The sequence below is a fragment of the Spea bombifrons genome, chromosome 1, assembly GCF_027358695.1.
Source record: "Spea bombifrons isolate aSpeBom1 chromosome 1, aSpeBom1.2.pri, whole genome shotgun sequence".
Classification (NCBI taxonomy): Eukaryota; Metazoa; Chordata; class Amphibia; order Anura; family Pelobatidae; genus Spea; species Spea bombifrons.
Genome location: NC_071087.1, coordinates 61779888 through 61797172, shown reverse-complemented (window position 1 = coordinate 61797172; position 17285 = coordinate 61779888). Strand labels below are relative to the sequence as shown.

The 17285-nt window shown below is 39.1% G+C and overlaps 1 protein-coding gene across 1 annotated transcript; it reads right to left on the bottom strand.

Annotated features, from left to right (window-relative positions):
- Positions 1 to 9312: 9312 nt before the first annotated feature.
- LOC128490455 (acidic leucine-rich nuclear phosphoprotein 32 family member B-like) lies at positions 9313 to 16862 on the bottom strand. The gene is made up of 7 exons (XM_053462336.1): positions 16708 to 16862; positions 13427 to 13576; positions 13145 to 13267; positions 12564 to 12741; positions 11848 to 11930; positions 11091 to 11139; positions 9313 to 9997 (listed from the first exon to the last, which is right to left on the bottom strand). Exons 1-7 carry the CDS (start codon positions 16759 to 16761, stop codon positions 9906 to 9908), a joined length of 729 nt encoding a protein of 242 aa, XP_053318311.1. The 5' UTR covers positions 16762 to 16862; the 3' UTR covers positions 9313 to 9905.
- Positions 16863 to 17285: the final 423 nt, after the last annotated feature.

The following is a 17285-nucleotide window of genomic DNA, read 5'->3' as shown; positions in this document are numbered from 1 at the left end:
ATGTGTGCCTTTAAGACATAGAGCACAGGAATATGTCACCCATTCTCCCCAAGATACACTCATAGTGACAAATTCTCAAATGTATTTTAAAAACATCAAGGGACCCACAGTATACATTTGAAAAAAGGGAAAACATTAGAGTAGCTGCCAGACTACTAGGATGCTAGGATGTACTTCCACAGTCAAATTTTACTTTTTTTTATGTAAACATTTTTTTTACACCATTTGTTATGTACCTTCAACTGACTGAACTTTGTAAGAGTTGTAATCTCTCAGAAGATAAAATAACTATTTTTTTATTTTAATAGATTAGGGTGCTGCCAGGTACAATAACTGCTCAGTAGCTATTTATTTCTGTTTGGTTATCATTATGTGTAATCAGGTCTCCTTCACAAAGAAAACCATGTAATAAAGTGGCTCATGGGAATCTACCCTTATTTTTGTTTTACCCCGACATAAAACTAGTGCAGTGATGCCAAACTCTCTTTTTTTCTGTATTCTAGACTGTAAACTTGTTTGAGCAGGACCTCCTAACCTCTTATTTCTGTAAATTATTATTTTATGTGACGCACTATTTATTGAGTCCTGTTTAAACATTGTGCAGCACTGCAGAAAAGAAATTAAATAAATGGAAGTAATCAGAGGTTTGCAGTTTTGGTACTGATTCTTTATGATATACAGTGAAGTGGTTAAAACTGATTTGCAAACTACTGATTTAGTGAACACACCTCCTCTTTCCTTTTTATAACATTGCAGGTGGTTTGTTCGCTAAACCATGAGTTGCAGGTAAACTAAGATGAGAAAAAAACATTTTCACCTTACTGTGGTTATGGTCCTCCATGCTTCATGCATAGTGAAGCGAATAAATTCCCCTAACTTAAATATGCATTAAGCCGGATCAACTCTCCTCTCTCTTGCAGGAGTTTCATCCTGCCTTGTTTCACCTGCAACTTAAACATTAGTAAGGACTACAGCCTGAGTCGGCTGTACTAGCGCACCTAAAAGCGAGAAAATAACTTTGGCTTGTAACTCCTAAGCAAGGCTATAAATCACAAATTGATCAGCGCACACACGCAGCTTCATGTTGCCATATACCACATAATGTATACATTTGCTGTGTAGAATTATGTAAACAAGAGTTTTAGGATAAAAAAAAACTCAGCATCTTATAACCTGCTGTGAGATCCTCCTATCCCTCTTTTCCAATATCGCACAGTGTTATACAGACCTAAAAGTAATATGTATATAAATAGCAAACATGTTTGTAAATGTAATTGTTTAAATAAAATATATTCTTCTTCTTCTAAATGCCTTACCTGTTTACATTAATAACTACCTACAGCTTCCCAGCAGAAGTGGGAAAGGGTGATACACTTTAAGACAAGACAAAGGACTGATTAAGAGCGGCGTATTTACATCAGGAAAAATAAGCACAATAGATGGGTCAAATGGTTATCATCTTCCATCAGTCTTCTTTAACTCCTTTTAAATTCTTAATTGTATTTACCTTGGCGTTTAACATGAATAATCTGCTACCCCACATGTTGCACGTTATGATGCTATTGTGTCACTACAGAGGCCCCAAATGGTGTCAGGTGTCCCAAAATCCAGCCTTATCTATGAACATACGCAGCTTTACACAAAGGGGTGTCTAATGTCATCAGAAGGTGTCACCTCTTTGTTTGGTCTGCAGTCTGGCAGGGAGAAGGTGACACTGGGGCACTGTGAAGACATAAGTTATTTATCCTTTTATGTTGTTTTCCCTTTGTGGTGGTATCTGTTATAAAGCAAGGGAAATCGGCACAGGAAACCAAAATGCACATCCTGACAACTTTTGATCTTGTTTTACATAAATTAACATAACCCATTAAATTTTAAGACAAATATCTCCAAATTAATTACACTGAGTGACAAACAAAAGCACAGCTAATAGGTAGTTTTAATAAGTGAATTTAGTTATGCGTAATCTGAGATGGACAGTTAATTCCAAGCACAAGTGGCATAAACATGGCAGTAGCTTGGATTTATTGTATATTATATTTATTGTATATGCCCTCTGTATCACTGGAAGAACTTATGATTGACACCAACGCAATACCCTTTAAAATTATTTTAAAAATGCCATCATCTTAGTTTCTAACCCTACATAATGTGCAGGTAAATAAATGAAGAAAACTCACAATATTAAGTATGCATTATGCAGCACTTCTTAAAGGAGAAGCCAATTGGGGTGAGCCCCACTTTAAGGCGTAGTTAATTATGCAAGCACCAAAGGCTACCAAATGAGCTGTGGGCAAAATTGGAGAGTGATAAAACCTATTATATTAGTCATTTGATATGTACTATGTTACAGGGAAGTGCTTTAGACGGCCTCCTGGATGCCTGTAAATCCATCCCAGCCTTGATTGATACAAGTGTGTTGTAACCCATTCCAGAAGATACTTTTAGGACATTTTTTTATTTTAAAATGGTGGTTATGGGAGCAACTGGTAGGTAAACAGTAGGGGGCACTAACCATATTATCTATACAGAACACCATTCTTCAGAGAGACTATGTACTTAAGGAATCCAAACTGATATTTGCCCCATTCTGATTTTTAAGGACAGAAGTCCTTCACCCAGGGAAGAATTGTTTTCAACATCAGTTCAGATCATGTTTTATCTCAATCACAGATCAGCGTTATGCAAGAGGGGGGGGGAATGTATTGACATTAACACATATTGCTCTACAGGTTTCTCTGGTGGTCTGAGATGGTCTTCAACGTTACAAAAGTGTAGTTGGCCTTTGGAGGTACTTCCTTATGAGATTTTTTCAGGCTATCCATACAAAGGTATATTTATAACAGAATATATTTAACAGTGCTAGCAAGTTTCTGATTTTTTTTTAATTCTTTTTGACAACGGATATGTAAGGTCGCCTAAGCAATAGGCTGACTTTTTTTAAGCCAAAAGGCAAATGCAGCCAATTCAAATGATGACCAAATGAAACACCTGCCACGTTTCCTATACCAATTTCTCATATTTGTTATCAGCCTGTAATTCAGCCACAAAAAAAACAGTATTCCAGTCAATACTGGTTAGCGGAAGTTCATAGGTCATGGAATGATACATATGAAACCTGACCTCCCATGCACAAGGACAGATATAGCACATCACAGGGATGACCCTTGTTTTAAGAGACAGGCATAACTTCTTATGGCTATTCTGGGATGAATGAGGAGCTTAACCTTCTCTGGAAAAAATGCTTTTTTTTACATCTTGTACTACAGCAAATTCCTAAAAGTCTGGGAATAAAAGTGTGTATCTGTGCAGACCACGGATTTAGAGGTCAAGGGAGAAATAGGTCATAGGGGTTTATTCACTAAAGGGGTAGCTGGCAGTAGAGGATAACATCTGCAAGTAGACTCCATGTGCAAGGAGACTGAATACATCTTGCTGATTTAACTATACATTATACAAGGCCCTGCAGCAGAATCTCACTAGGGTTTACCCTTAATAATGTATAGAAAATGTGTTGAAATAGAACCCTCCTTTCAGCTCCACCTGATACCTTATAGTCTAAATCAGCGGTTCTCAACCTGTGGGTCGCGACCCCCTTGGGGGTCGAACGACCCTTTCACAGGGGTTGACAGATGGTCAACCATCGGGGAAACACATTTCACAGTATATATAATTACATAATTTTATGGTTGGGGGTCGCCACAACATGAGGAACTGTATTAAAGGGTCGCGGCATTAGGAAGGTTGAGAACCAATGGTCTAAAGGAACTTTCACTTCACTAAGTGGGTGGTAGATAAGTGGAACATTCTTCCAGTAGAAGCAGTAGAGGTTAATATAGCAAGTGAATTCAAACATGCATGTTATAGGGTAAGACTATCCTGAATATGATAAGAACAAGGACCAAGGTTAACGGCAGATAAAAAAACGAAGACTAAATTTCTTACCGTAAAGCAGCATACAGATGGATTTCTTCCCAAAACTTTTGATTAAGTTAACTTGGGAAATAAGTTTGATTATAGCCCCCCCCACCCCACCCTCCAAGGGTATCAATCCTTACCATACCCACAAATCACCAAAAAGTAACAAGCCAAACACAAATTAATGCAAAAGTAGACCATTAGTTCAAGGAGGGAATTAATTGCTGCCTCTTGGCTTTGGGGAAATGAAATTTATGGTAAGAAATGTTGTTCCCCCCCCCCCTTCCTCCAAGCGGCAGAATACAAACGGTATGTTGCAAGTAAGATTACTAGGGTGAGTTAGAATTCTTCACCAATGCCTCTAAAACCTTAAAACCCAAAAGCAGCCCAAGACAGAGACGTTCCCCACATGGACAGGCTGATGTAAGCGTGATGACTGTATGTCTGGGGATGTTAGTATGGTGACTGTGTGTGTGTCTAGGGATGTTAGTTTGAGGGTTTCTGTGTGGGTATATTAGTTTGAATCTCTGCTTGTGTGTGAGGGTATGTTTGTGCAAGTGTCTGTGTGTCCAGTTGCATTAGTGTCAGTGTGTTAATGTGCCTGGTTGTGATTGTGTCAGTGTCTGAGCGGGTATGTTTGCGTGCGTGATAGTGCCAAGTGTCCGGCTGTGTTTTATTTTTGTTGTGGTTGTTTGTGTTAGTGTGATCGTATGAGTTTCTGTGTGCTTTAATGTGGGTGTCACATAATGGATGTGGATGTTGTATTCATGGCCATGTGGTTTTTCGGGGGGTGGGGGGCAGCATTTTATTCTTGGACCCAAAACACAACACTGTCTTAGGCCAACTTGGCCCAGGAAGCAGCTATGGTTATTAGGGCATGGGCAGTAACTAAAAATGCATTAAAGAGACAAGCTATCCTATCCAGATTCATGTAGAATTCGAAGACATAGAAGCCTTTAGTCCTTGCAAAAGGATAAAAAGGTTTGGACAGAAGTTGGGACGAAAAATTGCCAGATGACTTGAGAGACAAGGCAACCTTGGGCCGAAAATCTAGTAACGGTGTCCTGATAAAATAATAAATATGGAGGTTTGACAGCCTAATGCCCGTTTTTCTGAGGTGATGGCTACTAAAAAGGGCACCTTTTGAGTAAGCTTCTGAAGAAAACACCACATAATTTCTCTAACACTAGGTTAAGGTCCCAAGAAGGTAGTAGAATATGAAAAACTGGAGATATTACAAATAGCCTCCATGAAATGTTTCACTCAAGGTTTGTGAGCCAGAAGGACTGCAATGTTGTTTGAGCTAACTTGACCTTTGTTAAGGGCTCGAAATATAGAAGAGCCATCCGAATATAGCGCCAGGAAGTTTAACAAACGTTTTTGATCATCTACACCCCGTATTCCTCTTGTCACGTGATATGGCATGTGGGCACTCCAAACTGTTTTTGAAGCATCTGTAGTAGTAGAGCACCAGAGGTTGAAAAGGGTATGCAGTTCCGTTCTCAAACGAGCTTGTTCCAGCCACCAAGTCAGGTAACCCTTTAGGGGTCTGGGAATCTGAATAAGTCTCTCCCGTTAATGAGGCTTTGTGTCCCAAGATTTTAGAATCCACTTTTGTAATGCCTCATGTCCTTTTTCTCGGGAATAGTGCAACCTAGAACCCCCTGGTTTCCCTGATGGAACATCTGGAACAATGAATGAGTTTTTGCCTGCTTTGTCGACATTACACCTTTTGCCCCTTAGATGAAGGGAAAAAAAAACATTACGTAGAGCATCCTTATACCCAAAAATCATAGCCTTCTTGATAGCGTTAATGCCAATTTCTCCAGATTTACAATCCAACTGTGTAATGACCTCCAACGTTGAAATAACTTGACAAATGGCAACTGAAAACGGTTGCTGAAGCAGCTTTTACAAACCAGTCATTTAGGTACAGAACAATATGCTTAGGGAACTTAACAAACCTGCCAAAACCACAACTTCGGTGAAGACTCAGAGCCGACAAAAGCCCGAATTGAAGAGCTTGAAACTGTAAATTGAGAATAGAGCAACCTCTTCGTATGACAAAGTTTACTAACTGTCTGTGATAAGGGTGAATACAAACTTGAAAATCCAGGGACTCCGTGATTACCAATAACAGATCAAAACTGAATGGCTTGATTTGGTGTCATCAAAAACAGATTTAAAATGGCTTAAAAAAAAATTAAAAAAAATAAAAACTCTTATCTGGAAACTTCAATTTTACAGCTTCTTAAAAAAAGTACGCAGGAAAAATGTGTTTTAAAAAAATTATATATACAGATGAGTTATTCAAACCTATGTCTCCTCATACTCCATTAATTTGGCAGTACCCTTCACAGAAGAGGAAAACAGCTAAATCCTCAATTATTACTCCTTCCGAGAACGACCTATAACAGCTAATTTTAATACGAGCGTAATCAAGACCCAGACGCCAGAAAAATCTTCACGTTTTACCAGTAACCTGCTCACTAGAGAGGGCTGAACTGAGCAGCGGATATCTATAATTAACGCAAACGGCAAAATTTTAGTTTTGTTGCAATCCAGAGCCGCTACAATACAAGCAAAAGAAGAATGTTTTCTTGCATAGGCTGTTCAAAGAGCACCAATAAAATGTTTCATTTTAGCCAAAACCTTTCCTTTTGATCCAGGTAAAGGATCAGGATCATTAGTTATACTATTCCAGTGCCATGCAGGAGAAACTCCAGATACCTTCATAACAAGGAGGCAGAGCCAAGGGACCCCTGAGTCAACCACTCCTGGCAAGTGCAAAAAAATAAAATGCACACACAAAAAAAAAAGTTTCTGTGCAGGACAGGACAATACTGGAGACTCACAGGTATGGTGAGGATTCGTTTCAGGAAGAAAAATGGATTTCTTTTGACCCGACCTTAAAACCCGTTTCTATATAAACCCATTTTATGGCCATTCTAGCCAACAAACGTACATAAACATACACGAGTTGTAGGTGAGTTTTTATAAATGAAATTCATCTGGTACACTGCATACTAGTTAATAGCGTGCTTTTTTTTTTTTTTTTTTTAAATGCCAACGATGCTCTGCTTTATTTCCTCAGTAGACATTCATTAGTCTGTGCTTAATACAGAGACATGCTACTGTTTAGTGCAAGGCATTAGTCAAGGAGTTTGTGCAGGGTAGGTTCTTTTTACACATCGTTAATTTTGGTGATAGCTCCTTTAACTTTACACTTGTAGTGTTATTCATAGTGGTAAGATTCATCAGTTGCCTTTTTACCATGCAAATAAACGTAAAAAAAAAAAATTGTTGGTAAGTTAAAAAGGCATCAGAGAAGACATTGGTTTCCACTCAAGGTGATGAAGTCTAATCTTACCGATTCAGCATCGATAACACTTAAATCCAACTTAATTCTTTTGCTAGATATACCATGGGATGTATGATGTTTTTAGCTCTAACGATGTTCTATGAGACTGTGGACAATGGTAAACTAAAAAACATGAGATAGACAGATGAAACAACCCAAGACTTCATAACACACAGCAAGCACACTTCAATGCCGTAGTTGATATATTTCATTTTTAACCAGGCTGAACACTCTTGTAAAGGGATTCTGCAAGATCTGTAAAAAGACATGATGCAGCAGATTGTGATCCTGACCATTCTACTGCCTTTCCAGATTACAGACCTATCCCAATTAAAAAAAAGATATGGTCTTTAAAACGATCATTACATAACCCTGTACAGAAGTTCCATCCAATACAGCCCATGCAGGAGGGGAATACAGCAATGTGCTCATTCCTTATTACCCCATTGTAAATATAATCTCTCACACACACACGACTTGTGCCATGTATTAGGTAGAAAACCTGTCTGTTAAGAGATTAACATCTGACAGATACATTCTTCAATGTTATTTCAGAATACCAATACTTGTTATGATATCCAGAGAAAACCGGATAAGAGTTATACTAATTATATATGTTAGAGCTGCAGCAAAAGGATTCCTGCCTAGCCTGCCTAGTTAAAAGATGGAGAGAAATATCTTGTGGCTTTTATACCATGCTGGAAGCCAGAAATTTATGTTTTCCATTGTTTTAAAAAGGTATTTCAATGTCCTAACCCAATTTGCTTTGCAAAAATATGTATAGCCCCCTCATTGTAAAGCTTGATTGCTTACATGCAACTGATTAAACATAAAAAAAAAAACATATGGATAAAGGATAGTAAGGCCCAGACAGTTACAACAACTTGCAAGGACCAATAAGAAACAAGCACTTTAAAAAAAATCCCAAAATACTTTATTAAAAAACGCTTAGTCCAACTGCTGCGACAAGTTTGGAAAAAAATTGGGGGAGAAAAGTTATTTTAATTTATAACAAAATGGTTTAGATTCGCTTGCTCATGCACGGGGGGGGGGGGGAATGTAACACTCCAAATTTAGAAACTAACCTAACCACCTTCAATACACAAAAATAAATTTAAATGATGCATATATTTGGGAAGGACATGCATAGTCTTACTTGTGCCCGATCCATGGCTGGAATACCAGCTAATTTTAAATGTACCAATAGAGCACAGAAGGTAATCATTCTCTCCCTCTCCAACCGGAAGACATTTCATTCTTGGATCTGCCAACAGGCTATACTTAAACCTACAATACATTCCTGCAGTATCAAAAATGTCCCACTCACTGTTCATAACTATTTTAAACTTCTTGCCAGCTATGCAATGGATAAATTAATAGAGGATCTGGAGACAGTCATACATAAAAAGAACAGTTCACGTCACCACTTTATGCTATATTCAACAAGATGGTGTTTGCAGGTTTCATTCCCAAAATTCAATATGAATTGCCAAAACCAGTGAGCTGCTTAAAACAAAAAAAATGTTGGGCCCTGCATAATGTATTGTTAAAAGTAGTAACATTTCTTGAACATCTCACTGAATTTGACTATGCACCACGGGAAGCTTGTAAGAGTGGGCCCTTCAGCATTTCATTGGTAAACAAACTAAAGCCCTACTGAAAAGTGACACTTCCGTGGACAAACCCAGCTGCTTGAGGGGCACTTGTTTACAACAGCTGAAAATCAAATGGACCACGAATAGAAACAGCCAGCGGCACCGGTGTACAATAGAAACAGCACACGTGATTTAAATATCCCTGCTACATTCTGGTATTAAAAAGGGCCTCTTTACCAGAAGGAGCCCCTGTACACTAGGCAGAAAAACCCTTATCTCATGATAAGCCACGATTCAGGCAGACAGACTAGAAATCGTAGGTACAGGCTGGTTATGAGAGATAATCAGAAAATAAATTTGGTCTCCCTCCTAAGCAAGTTATTTGGCATTCATGATACAGCAGTGTAATAGAACAGGTTAGGAATGAGACAAACAGGCTTGTTGAATACATAAATTCTGTAGACAACTTGTCATTACTGTTATTGCCAAAATACACAAGGTTTTGTTAATTGACATCTTAATTACATCAGTCCAAGGGGTGTACACAGCAGGAGAATATTAAGGCATGACCAAAAATAATGCGGGATGCATAAGCATAAAAAGGGATATGGTCTTTGGATTAACCTCAATTTATAAACATCCACACAACATTCACAGATCAGAGAACCATTGAATTTTCACAGAAAACTCAATAGTTGGGGGAGGGGGAGTTAGAGGAAAAAAAAATTAAAAAAAAAAAATTATGACCTGTTATCTGACTCACCGAATAACCAATGGAATCCCTCATTTTAAATAAAGCGGGGAGGAAAAAAAAAATAAACCAAAAAACACACACATTCAGACCAGTACAGAAAATAGTATCGCTCAATCCTAGACATCTAAACAAACAGAATTCTGTATAAACGAACAGGGGATCTGACAGCAGTTATGAAGTGGCCAAATAGCTGGCACTACCACAAACTGATCGCCAGCCCAAAAAGTCCATTAAAAAAAAAAAAAAAAAAAATATTTGTTCCAGTAGCATATTTGTCTCATTCATCATCCTCATCATCTTCTTCCTCAAAATCATCTTCTTCGCCCTCATCTTCCAGATCTCGTTTTCTCTTTTCTCCCTGGGGCACATCTATACACACACAGACAAAAATATAAATTGTATGTGAGACAAGTAACACACAAGACATAGAATATATACATACTTTACACCCCCAAAAAAGAATATGTAATGGTTTGAGATATCCAATTTAATGGAAAGGGATTATTTAATCCTAGGGAGATCAAGATCTGGGTCAAAACTAGCATTCTGGTATCTCCCTTCTCAACACATCCTTAAAGGCTGCTTCAGTCAATTACCATCCACTGAAGAGGGGACATTAAAGGACAAACTAGCTTAATGGGAAGGAATACTCCAGACAATGTATGGCAGGTCCCATGGTGTACATATAAGGTGTGATACGCCGATAAGCCATAACATTATGAACACCTGCCTAATATTGTGTAGGTCCCCCTTTTGCCGCCAAAACAGCCCTGACCCATAGAGGCATGGACTTCACTAGACATTAACAGATTCTTTAAGTTGGGAGGAAGGGCCTCCATGGATGCATCCTGGTGCCATGTGTTCTCCAAGTAAAACACGCACGCACCCAGCCATCTACGTGACGCATCAGACGCAGCCCCAAACGCAACAAACTCCGATGAAGTGTGTTCTGACACCTTTCTATCAGAACCAGCAATAGCTTTCTCAGCAGTTTGAGCTGAAGTACCTTGTCTGTTTGATTTGACCACACAGGCCAGCCTTTGCCCCTTATGTGCATCAATGAGCTTTGGCGGCCAATAACCCTGTATCTTGTTCATGACTTTTCCTTCCTTGGGACCACTTTTAATAGTAATGCAGGGAACACCCCACAAGAGCTGCAGTTTTGGAGATGCTCTGACCCAGCCATCGCAATCTGGCCTTTGTTAAAGTTTCTAAGATCCTTACGCTTGCCCATTTTTTCTACTTCTAACACATTAACCGAGGGCGAAATGTTCACTTCCTGCCTATGCCACGCACTGACAGGTGCCATGATAACAAGATTAGCAGTGTTAATCATTTCACCTGTCAGTAGTCATGATGTTATGGCTGATCGGTGTATAGCTTTGTGTCCTGAAGAGTGAAGTGTAGCACTTGGAAATTTTGTTAAAGCCACCTCAAGCAAAATATTAACCAAGTTGCATACCTTCATCATCATCCTCTTCCTCTTCTCCTTCCTCCTCTTCAATGTCCTCCTGAAATAAAGCAAAGTTAGTCCATGATTACCAGACAAGTGCCGTACACATCAGCACACATTCAAAATGTTTAAAGATTTGTCACATCTTTTAACAGAAGATTTTGTAAGCCTGAGATCACAACTTTAAATTACACTCATCTATTCAGTTGGTTAAAAACTAAAACACTCTAATGAGTAAAAAGAAGTCTGCATATTCCATCTTGTTTGCTTAAAGAGATGTTCCTGAAGTGCAGAAGCGTTTTAACAAATTCTGACACTAAGTGCCATAAAACTTTTTTTTTTCTTCTAAATAAATAGAAGTATATTGCATGCAGATTGGAAAGAGAAAGCAGTTACACGAAGTAAAGGGTGTCTCACACTATAAAGTACAAGCATCACAATAAAAAAAAAAAAAAAAAAAAAATTAACCTTGTAACAATTTTTTTTTTTTTTTTTTTTTAATAGACCCCCGTCTCCTTATGCATTTCCCCTCTCTCACTCCCCGCTCCCCAGCTACTTGGCTTGTAGAAGTCAAACAACTCCTTCTGGCTATGCTTATGTGGCATTTTTTCCACCCTTACAGGTAAATGCATTTTAAGTACTTTACTATGCATTCTTTGTTAGTGGGACTGCATGGGCCACTAGATCCCCCCCTTAAAAGAAAAGGTGCAGGACATTTTCATGTAAAGCAACCGAATGCCGAAAAAAAACCATGTTGAACATTCACCTCATCATCTACACCATCTTCATCTTCATCCTCATCAAGCTCTTCCTCATCTTCCTCTCCTTCATCTTCATCGTCATCTCCTTCTGTAAGAGAAACATCAGGGCTAAGGTATGGCACTATGTTCAGGACCAGCAACGTAAAATGTATTACACTACATATGATAAATTAAATAATCCAGTATTCAATCCCCATACAGAGTATCATGCGTTGAAGATTAGGATTATATAAAAATATAGGTGTCCCAAGAATGGAAGGCACGCTCTAAACCATAAATTTACTCGCTGATCCTCAATTAGACATCCATGAAGACAATAGGAGCACTCTCAGGACTTTACATTAAAGTACAAAACGTTTATTCGTTTAGGTTATATCGACGTTTCGGTCTCCTACCCTGAGCCTTCATCAGGACACATACCATGGTATATTCATGTCCTGATAGCTCCGTGTAGGACACACACGTATCACCAGCAAAATCAGTTACCCCTTTTACACCATATTTGCCATTTAATTTGGCTGTATGATGTGTGATTATGTATTTGCAGACATTGCTAGAGCCAGAGACAAGGAGGGAGACTGATTGTATGTTTGGAGAGAAGCACCCCCCCCCCCAATTATGAAACCAGGAGATAGGAACACCCCACACACTAACTGGTATCTTAAACACCAAGTGTAAAATGACACCTATTAAGTTAGAATTGTGAGACCCAAGAACTCACCTTCTCCATTCTCATCTAGATCTTCAGGATCTGAATCTGGCGCCTCTTGCTCATCAGCATCAAAGCCATCCAGGTATGTGAGCTGAGGCAAAAGTTCAAAGACGCTCTCTCTATAATTGTTCAACATAGTCACTTCACAGTTGAACAGATCCAAGCTCATAAGGTGAGGTAGCTTCTTCTGCAGGTGGTAAAACAAACATTTTAAGATGAAGGCATGTCCATGTTGTTATCACACAAATTTAGATTTGCGTAAAGTGTTACACGAACCCACTTGATGTGCTAACCCATCATTGTTAATGCTAACCTTGTGATAAGGAACCCACTATGTGAGATGCTGTTCGGTATGACACACTAATCTTGTATAAAAGCCAAACCCCACCTTTTACCAAGGTTATCCAGTGCTTAGTATCGCACACTTGTTACTAGCTTTATTGTAAGGTGCACTTGATACCTTTGGTGAATAATAACTAGAAGGCTTTAGCAATCCCTGCAAAGTTATCCATTAGGCTCTTCAGTGAGATTACAAGGTGTGTATTTTCAAATTTCACGCATTCTTACAAGCCTAGAGAAAAAATACTTACAAGTGGTTCTAGAGTGTTGATGTCTTTAATCTTGTTTCCACTGAGATTTAAATTTGTCAGATTTGGGGTCCGTTCTGCAAGTACCTCTAATCCTCCTGAGATCCTGTTATCACTGAGCTCCAACTGTGAAAGAAAAGGGCGTTGGTTTGCACTTTAATACTCAAAACTATATGAGTTTGCATAAGATACTTGGCCAACACACTATATCAGAATTAAATTGGACATATTTGGGAAGTAGTAGTTTTCCTAAATAGCTTCATATGGTGTCATTGTAATACATACCTTTCTCAACTTGCCAAGCTTCGGAAGGTTAGCAAGAGATAGTAGGTTGATATTGATCATACTGAGGAATTCCAGGTTTTCAAACTCTGAGGTCAGGCCAGTAATTTTACCATCATCTGAACGGCAGTTATCCAAAACCATCTCTTTCACCTGCAAAATCAAGTGTCATTTGGTTACTGGTACATTACTTTTTATCATTATGTGCAGTAAAATAAAAAGTATTGACTCTTAGCAAGAAAGTGTTGCTTAATACCAAATATATGTTGCTATTACTTAAAAGTTATCTCACCAATTTAATTCTGTGTTACAGAGCCAGCTCTGCCATTCCTGCTCACTGGTATTTTGGCGCTTCATAATTGTTGAATAAACAACTTTTGTAATCCGTGACATACAGAAAATATTCAAATATAAATAAAAATAATATCAACTCCATTTGCAAATACTTATACTAGAAAATGATCCATCATCAAAAAAAAAAAAAAAAAATATTCTCAAATCACTACAATCCTTTGGCCACTGGCTGCCAAACTAGACTTAAGTGCCAGTTCATTAAAGATTTTCAACCTGGCTTTTTTCCCCCCTCTCATTACCAAAGTTAATCCAAAGAAAAGAAAAATGACCAGTACCCATAAAAGCTACCTGCACTCACTGTAAGGTGAATACATTAACATAGAAACGACTGTTTACATCTGTACAAGAGGTCCAGACTAAATCACTAGTTTGGCAAGGAAGAACACCAATCCCAATTGAAACCCGGAAACAGTCCCTTTAAAAGTTCAGGTGCTATCTGCTAAATAACAAAACCCCCATGAAGATGTTTAACAGTTTTCATGAACAGTTGTGTATATAGTGGAGAGCTGTCCCTTTACACAGACTTTACTAGAACCAGGGCAAGCACATAATGCAAAGTTATCTAGCAGGGCGTGCAAATGGGTGTAACAATGTAGTCAGGCCAGTTTAATTGGATTCTTTCCCCTTGCTGGGACGGGATTAGAGCATAAACATAAGTGTATTCTCTTTGTACAGAGGCAAAATACTTGAACCCATCCTGGATCAACTCTTAAATCTTTGGAATCGCATGGAGACAGAGCTCTTCCATGTAACAGCTGTAATACTAACTGGGGTACAGAGATGGGTGATTTACCACCTACAGCTTAAATAATTGTTTTTTCATTCACTCCAGAAGTCTGTCCTGTTGGTATGAGGAGCAACCCCCCTCCCTACATAGCAAAAGGCCTGCGAATGGCAACCACACCTACATGCTTCCAGTCAAATGTCCTGCCTGATCTTAGACAGAAAAAAAAAGGCTCAGTATTATGCAAACCACGCCCCTAAGCCATCACACACAGGCGTTACCCCACCAGTGCTCAAGGAGTTAAGGGAAGAATTCAAACACACCAGGGCCCTACTTCCTGCTCTGCGTGTCAGGCCTAGAATGAGGCCTGCGCACACACACACAGCCTGGTTCATCAGCCACAGCAAGCCTTATTGTGAATGCAGGGAGCGTCCAGCAACAAATTCCACAACACTGGCACTAGTTAACTTAAGCATGCTTCCATTTTGGCAGCTTCTCCTCGTGAACTTTGGCTATTGAATACAAAACGATTGCCTTCACACCACTACATAAGACATTACCAGTACGAACAGCGCTAAAATAAACAGCTAGTTAAAAGAAGAAAAAAAAAACAACCAGACATGAGCAGCCATGTTAGGGTTAAACACCTGTACCAATACCACCAGACTGCCTGGAAAGTGGCATGACACCACAGGGGGCCACCCATCTTAAAATATATATATTTTTTTAGAGATAGAGATATATATATATATATATATATATACATACACACACACACACACACACTATGCCACTCCTTACATTTGATATCCAAACATAAAATTTTAAGGCCCCCCCTTGCTTTAAAGGCTCAGACCTTAATCAACCCTTAGCCTTCGTCTTAGAATCAGGAAAGCCATATGTCTATCACAAGCATGTTTAAATCCAAGCTGTTCCACTTATCTCCCACTCTCTCAGTAATGTAAAACTTCCTTACGTTACATTAGTTAACCTCGACCCGTCCGGTTATAGCCTATGAAATAAAGAGGCCTCTTATATATTACTTCATGCTATGTTAAGAGACACTGACACCATCACATGGGGAAGCTCGAAGCAGATACTCAGATAGGCCAAGCAGTTGAGGTGGTCCACCTTTTAAGAAACATGTGGCACTTTCTGCAACTTTGTTGAAATATCCGGTAACTGTGAGGAAAATCGCATTAGGCAAGTCATGTCGCCTTCTTCTCTATGTAACAATGTTAAGCAGGGAGGCAATTTGTATTTTAACCCCTTTTAGGAAGGTGACGCAGAGCAGCAGTTTAAGACCCACTTCCCACCAAATACCACCACTTGCCTTCAGCCCCACCCCCCGAATGTATAGTTTTACACAAGGAAATCCCCAAAATTAGTTAATTGACTTTCGTATTAAAATAGAAGACAACGGGAAAGCGGGGTTGTGAAGCAAGCAGTAAGCCTCACTATTAACCCTACCGGTACTGGGGCGACCGCAATCCCATGGCTTTAAAAGGGACGCATGGAGGGTTTAGCTAGTCAAATGGGTCACGCCATGATCACACTTAAAAACCAGAGTACTACCCGCTAGAAAATGCTTCATTATCTGCCTTCCCCACCATTGAGGACTTGTGCAAGATAACAAAAATAAGTTAAGGCGGGAAGAAGAAAAAGCTGTAACACTACTGCGAGATTTATAGTTACGCAAAACTAAAACACGAGTGATTTAGAGCCTTTCTAACCCCCCCCTTTAGGTCAACGTGGGCTTTCAAGCCACGAGTGTTCAGTTTAAACATACAGTCTGAGTTCAGACGCGTTAAAATATATATAAAAATTACACGAAGATAAAAAGTTTTCAGCCTATAATTAACAGAAACAGAGTAAATAATAATGGGGGTGTTTAAAAAAAAGCATAGTGGGCAACGTAGTTTAAAGGGACTGTAGCGGAGTTAGAAGACAGCCACGTGCTTTGGAAACTATAATGGCTACACACCTTCCGACATCCCTAAATGCGAGATGGGCAACTACTTCATCTTGTACGAACTAAAAGGAGCTTTAAGCCCAAGCACGAGTTCTCTGCCTGTCGGAATCCATGAAACCTCCGAATTCGCGACACGGCCGGAGAATTCCATCTTTATAGATCATCTTGAGCATAATCTAAAAATAATTTAAAAAAATGCAGAACGGGCTTAACGATCGCAATAATTGTACTTACTTCAGACGCTTTCCTGTTCCGGAGCTCCAGGGTGAGCCTCTTTGCTATTTCCATGATGGGGGGGGAAGTTTTAGGGAGATAAATAAGAAGTACAATGTATAAAATGAAGAAATAATTGAGGGGGATTTGCTTTCGTTCCTCTTTATATAGGGAACGGCGCCAAAGACACAAAGGAGGGGTTTGGTTATGGGGTGGGGGCAAAGACACAGCGATCGTCTTACTGACCCCTAAAGGCGAAACGCGAGAACTGCAGCCTATTTTACTGTTACCGTTTCCGTGCTCAATGAATGAATGTACATTTCTGCAAATATCGTGACAACGATTACTTATTAATAACTAGCCTCTGATGGCTCTGTACCCAAATCGTGCAACATAAATATTATTCTATTTCAGCATGTCACGTAAGGAGAAATCATTTTACTGCAGAAATAAATGAGATCCAAGCTAAATTATTATTGTACAGCTCGTTTGAGCAGGGCCCTCCTCACCTGTTGTCTGTTAGTCAATTTGTTATGTTACATACTACTTGTTATGTACTGTCTACCCATTGTACAGCTCTATGGAATTTGATGGCGCTA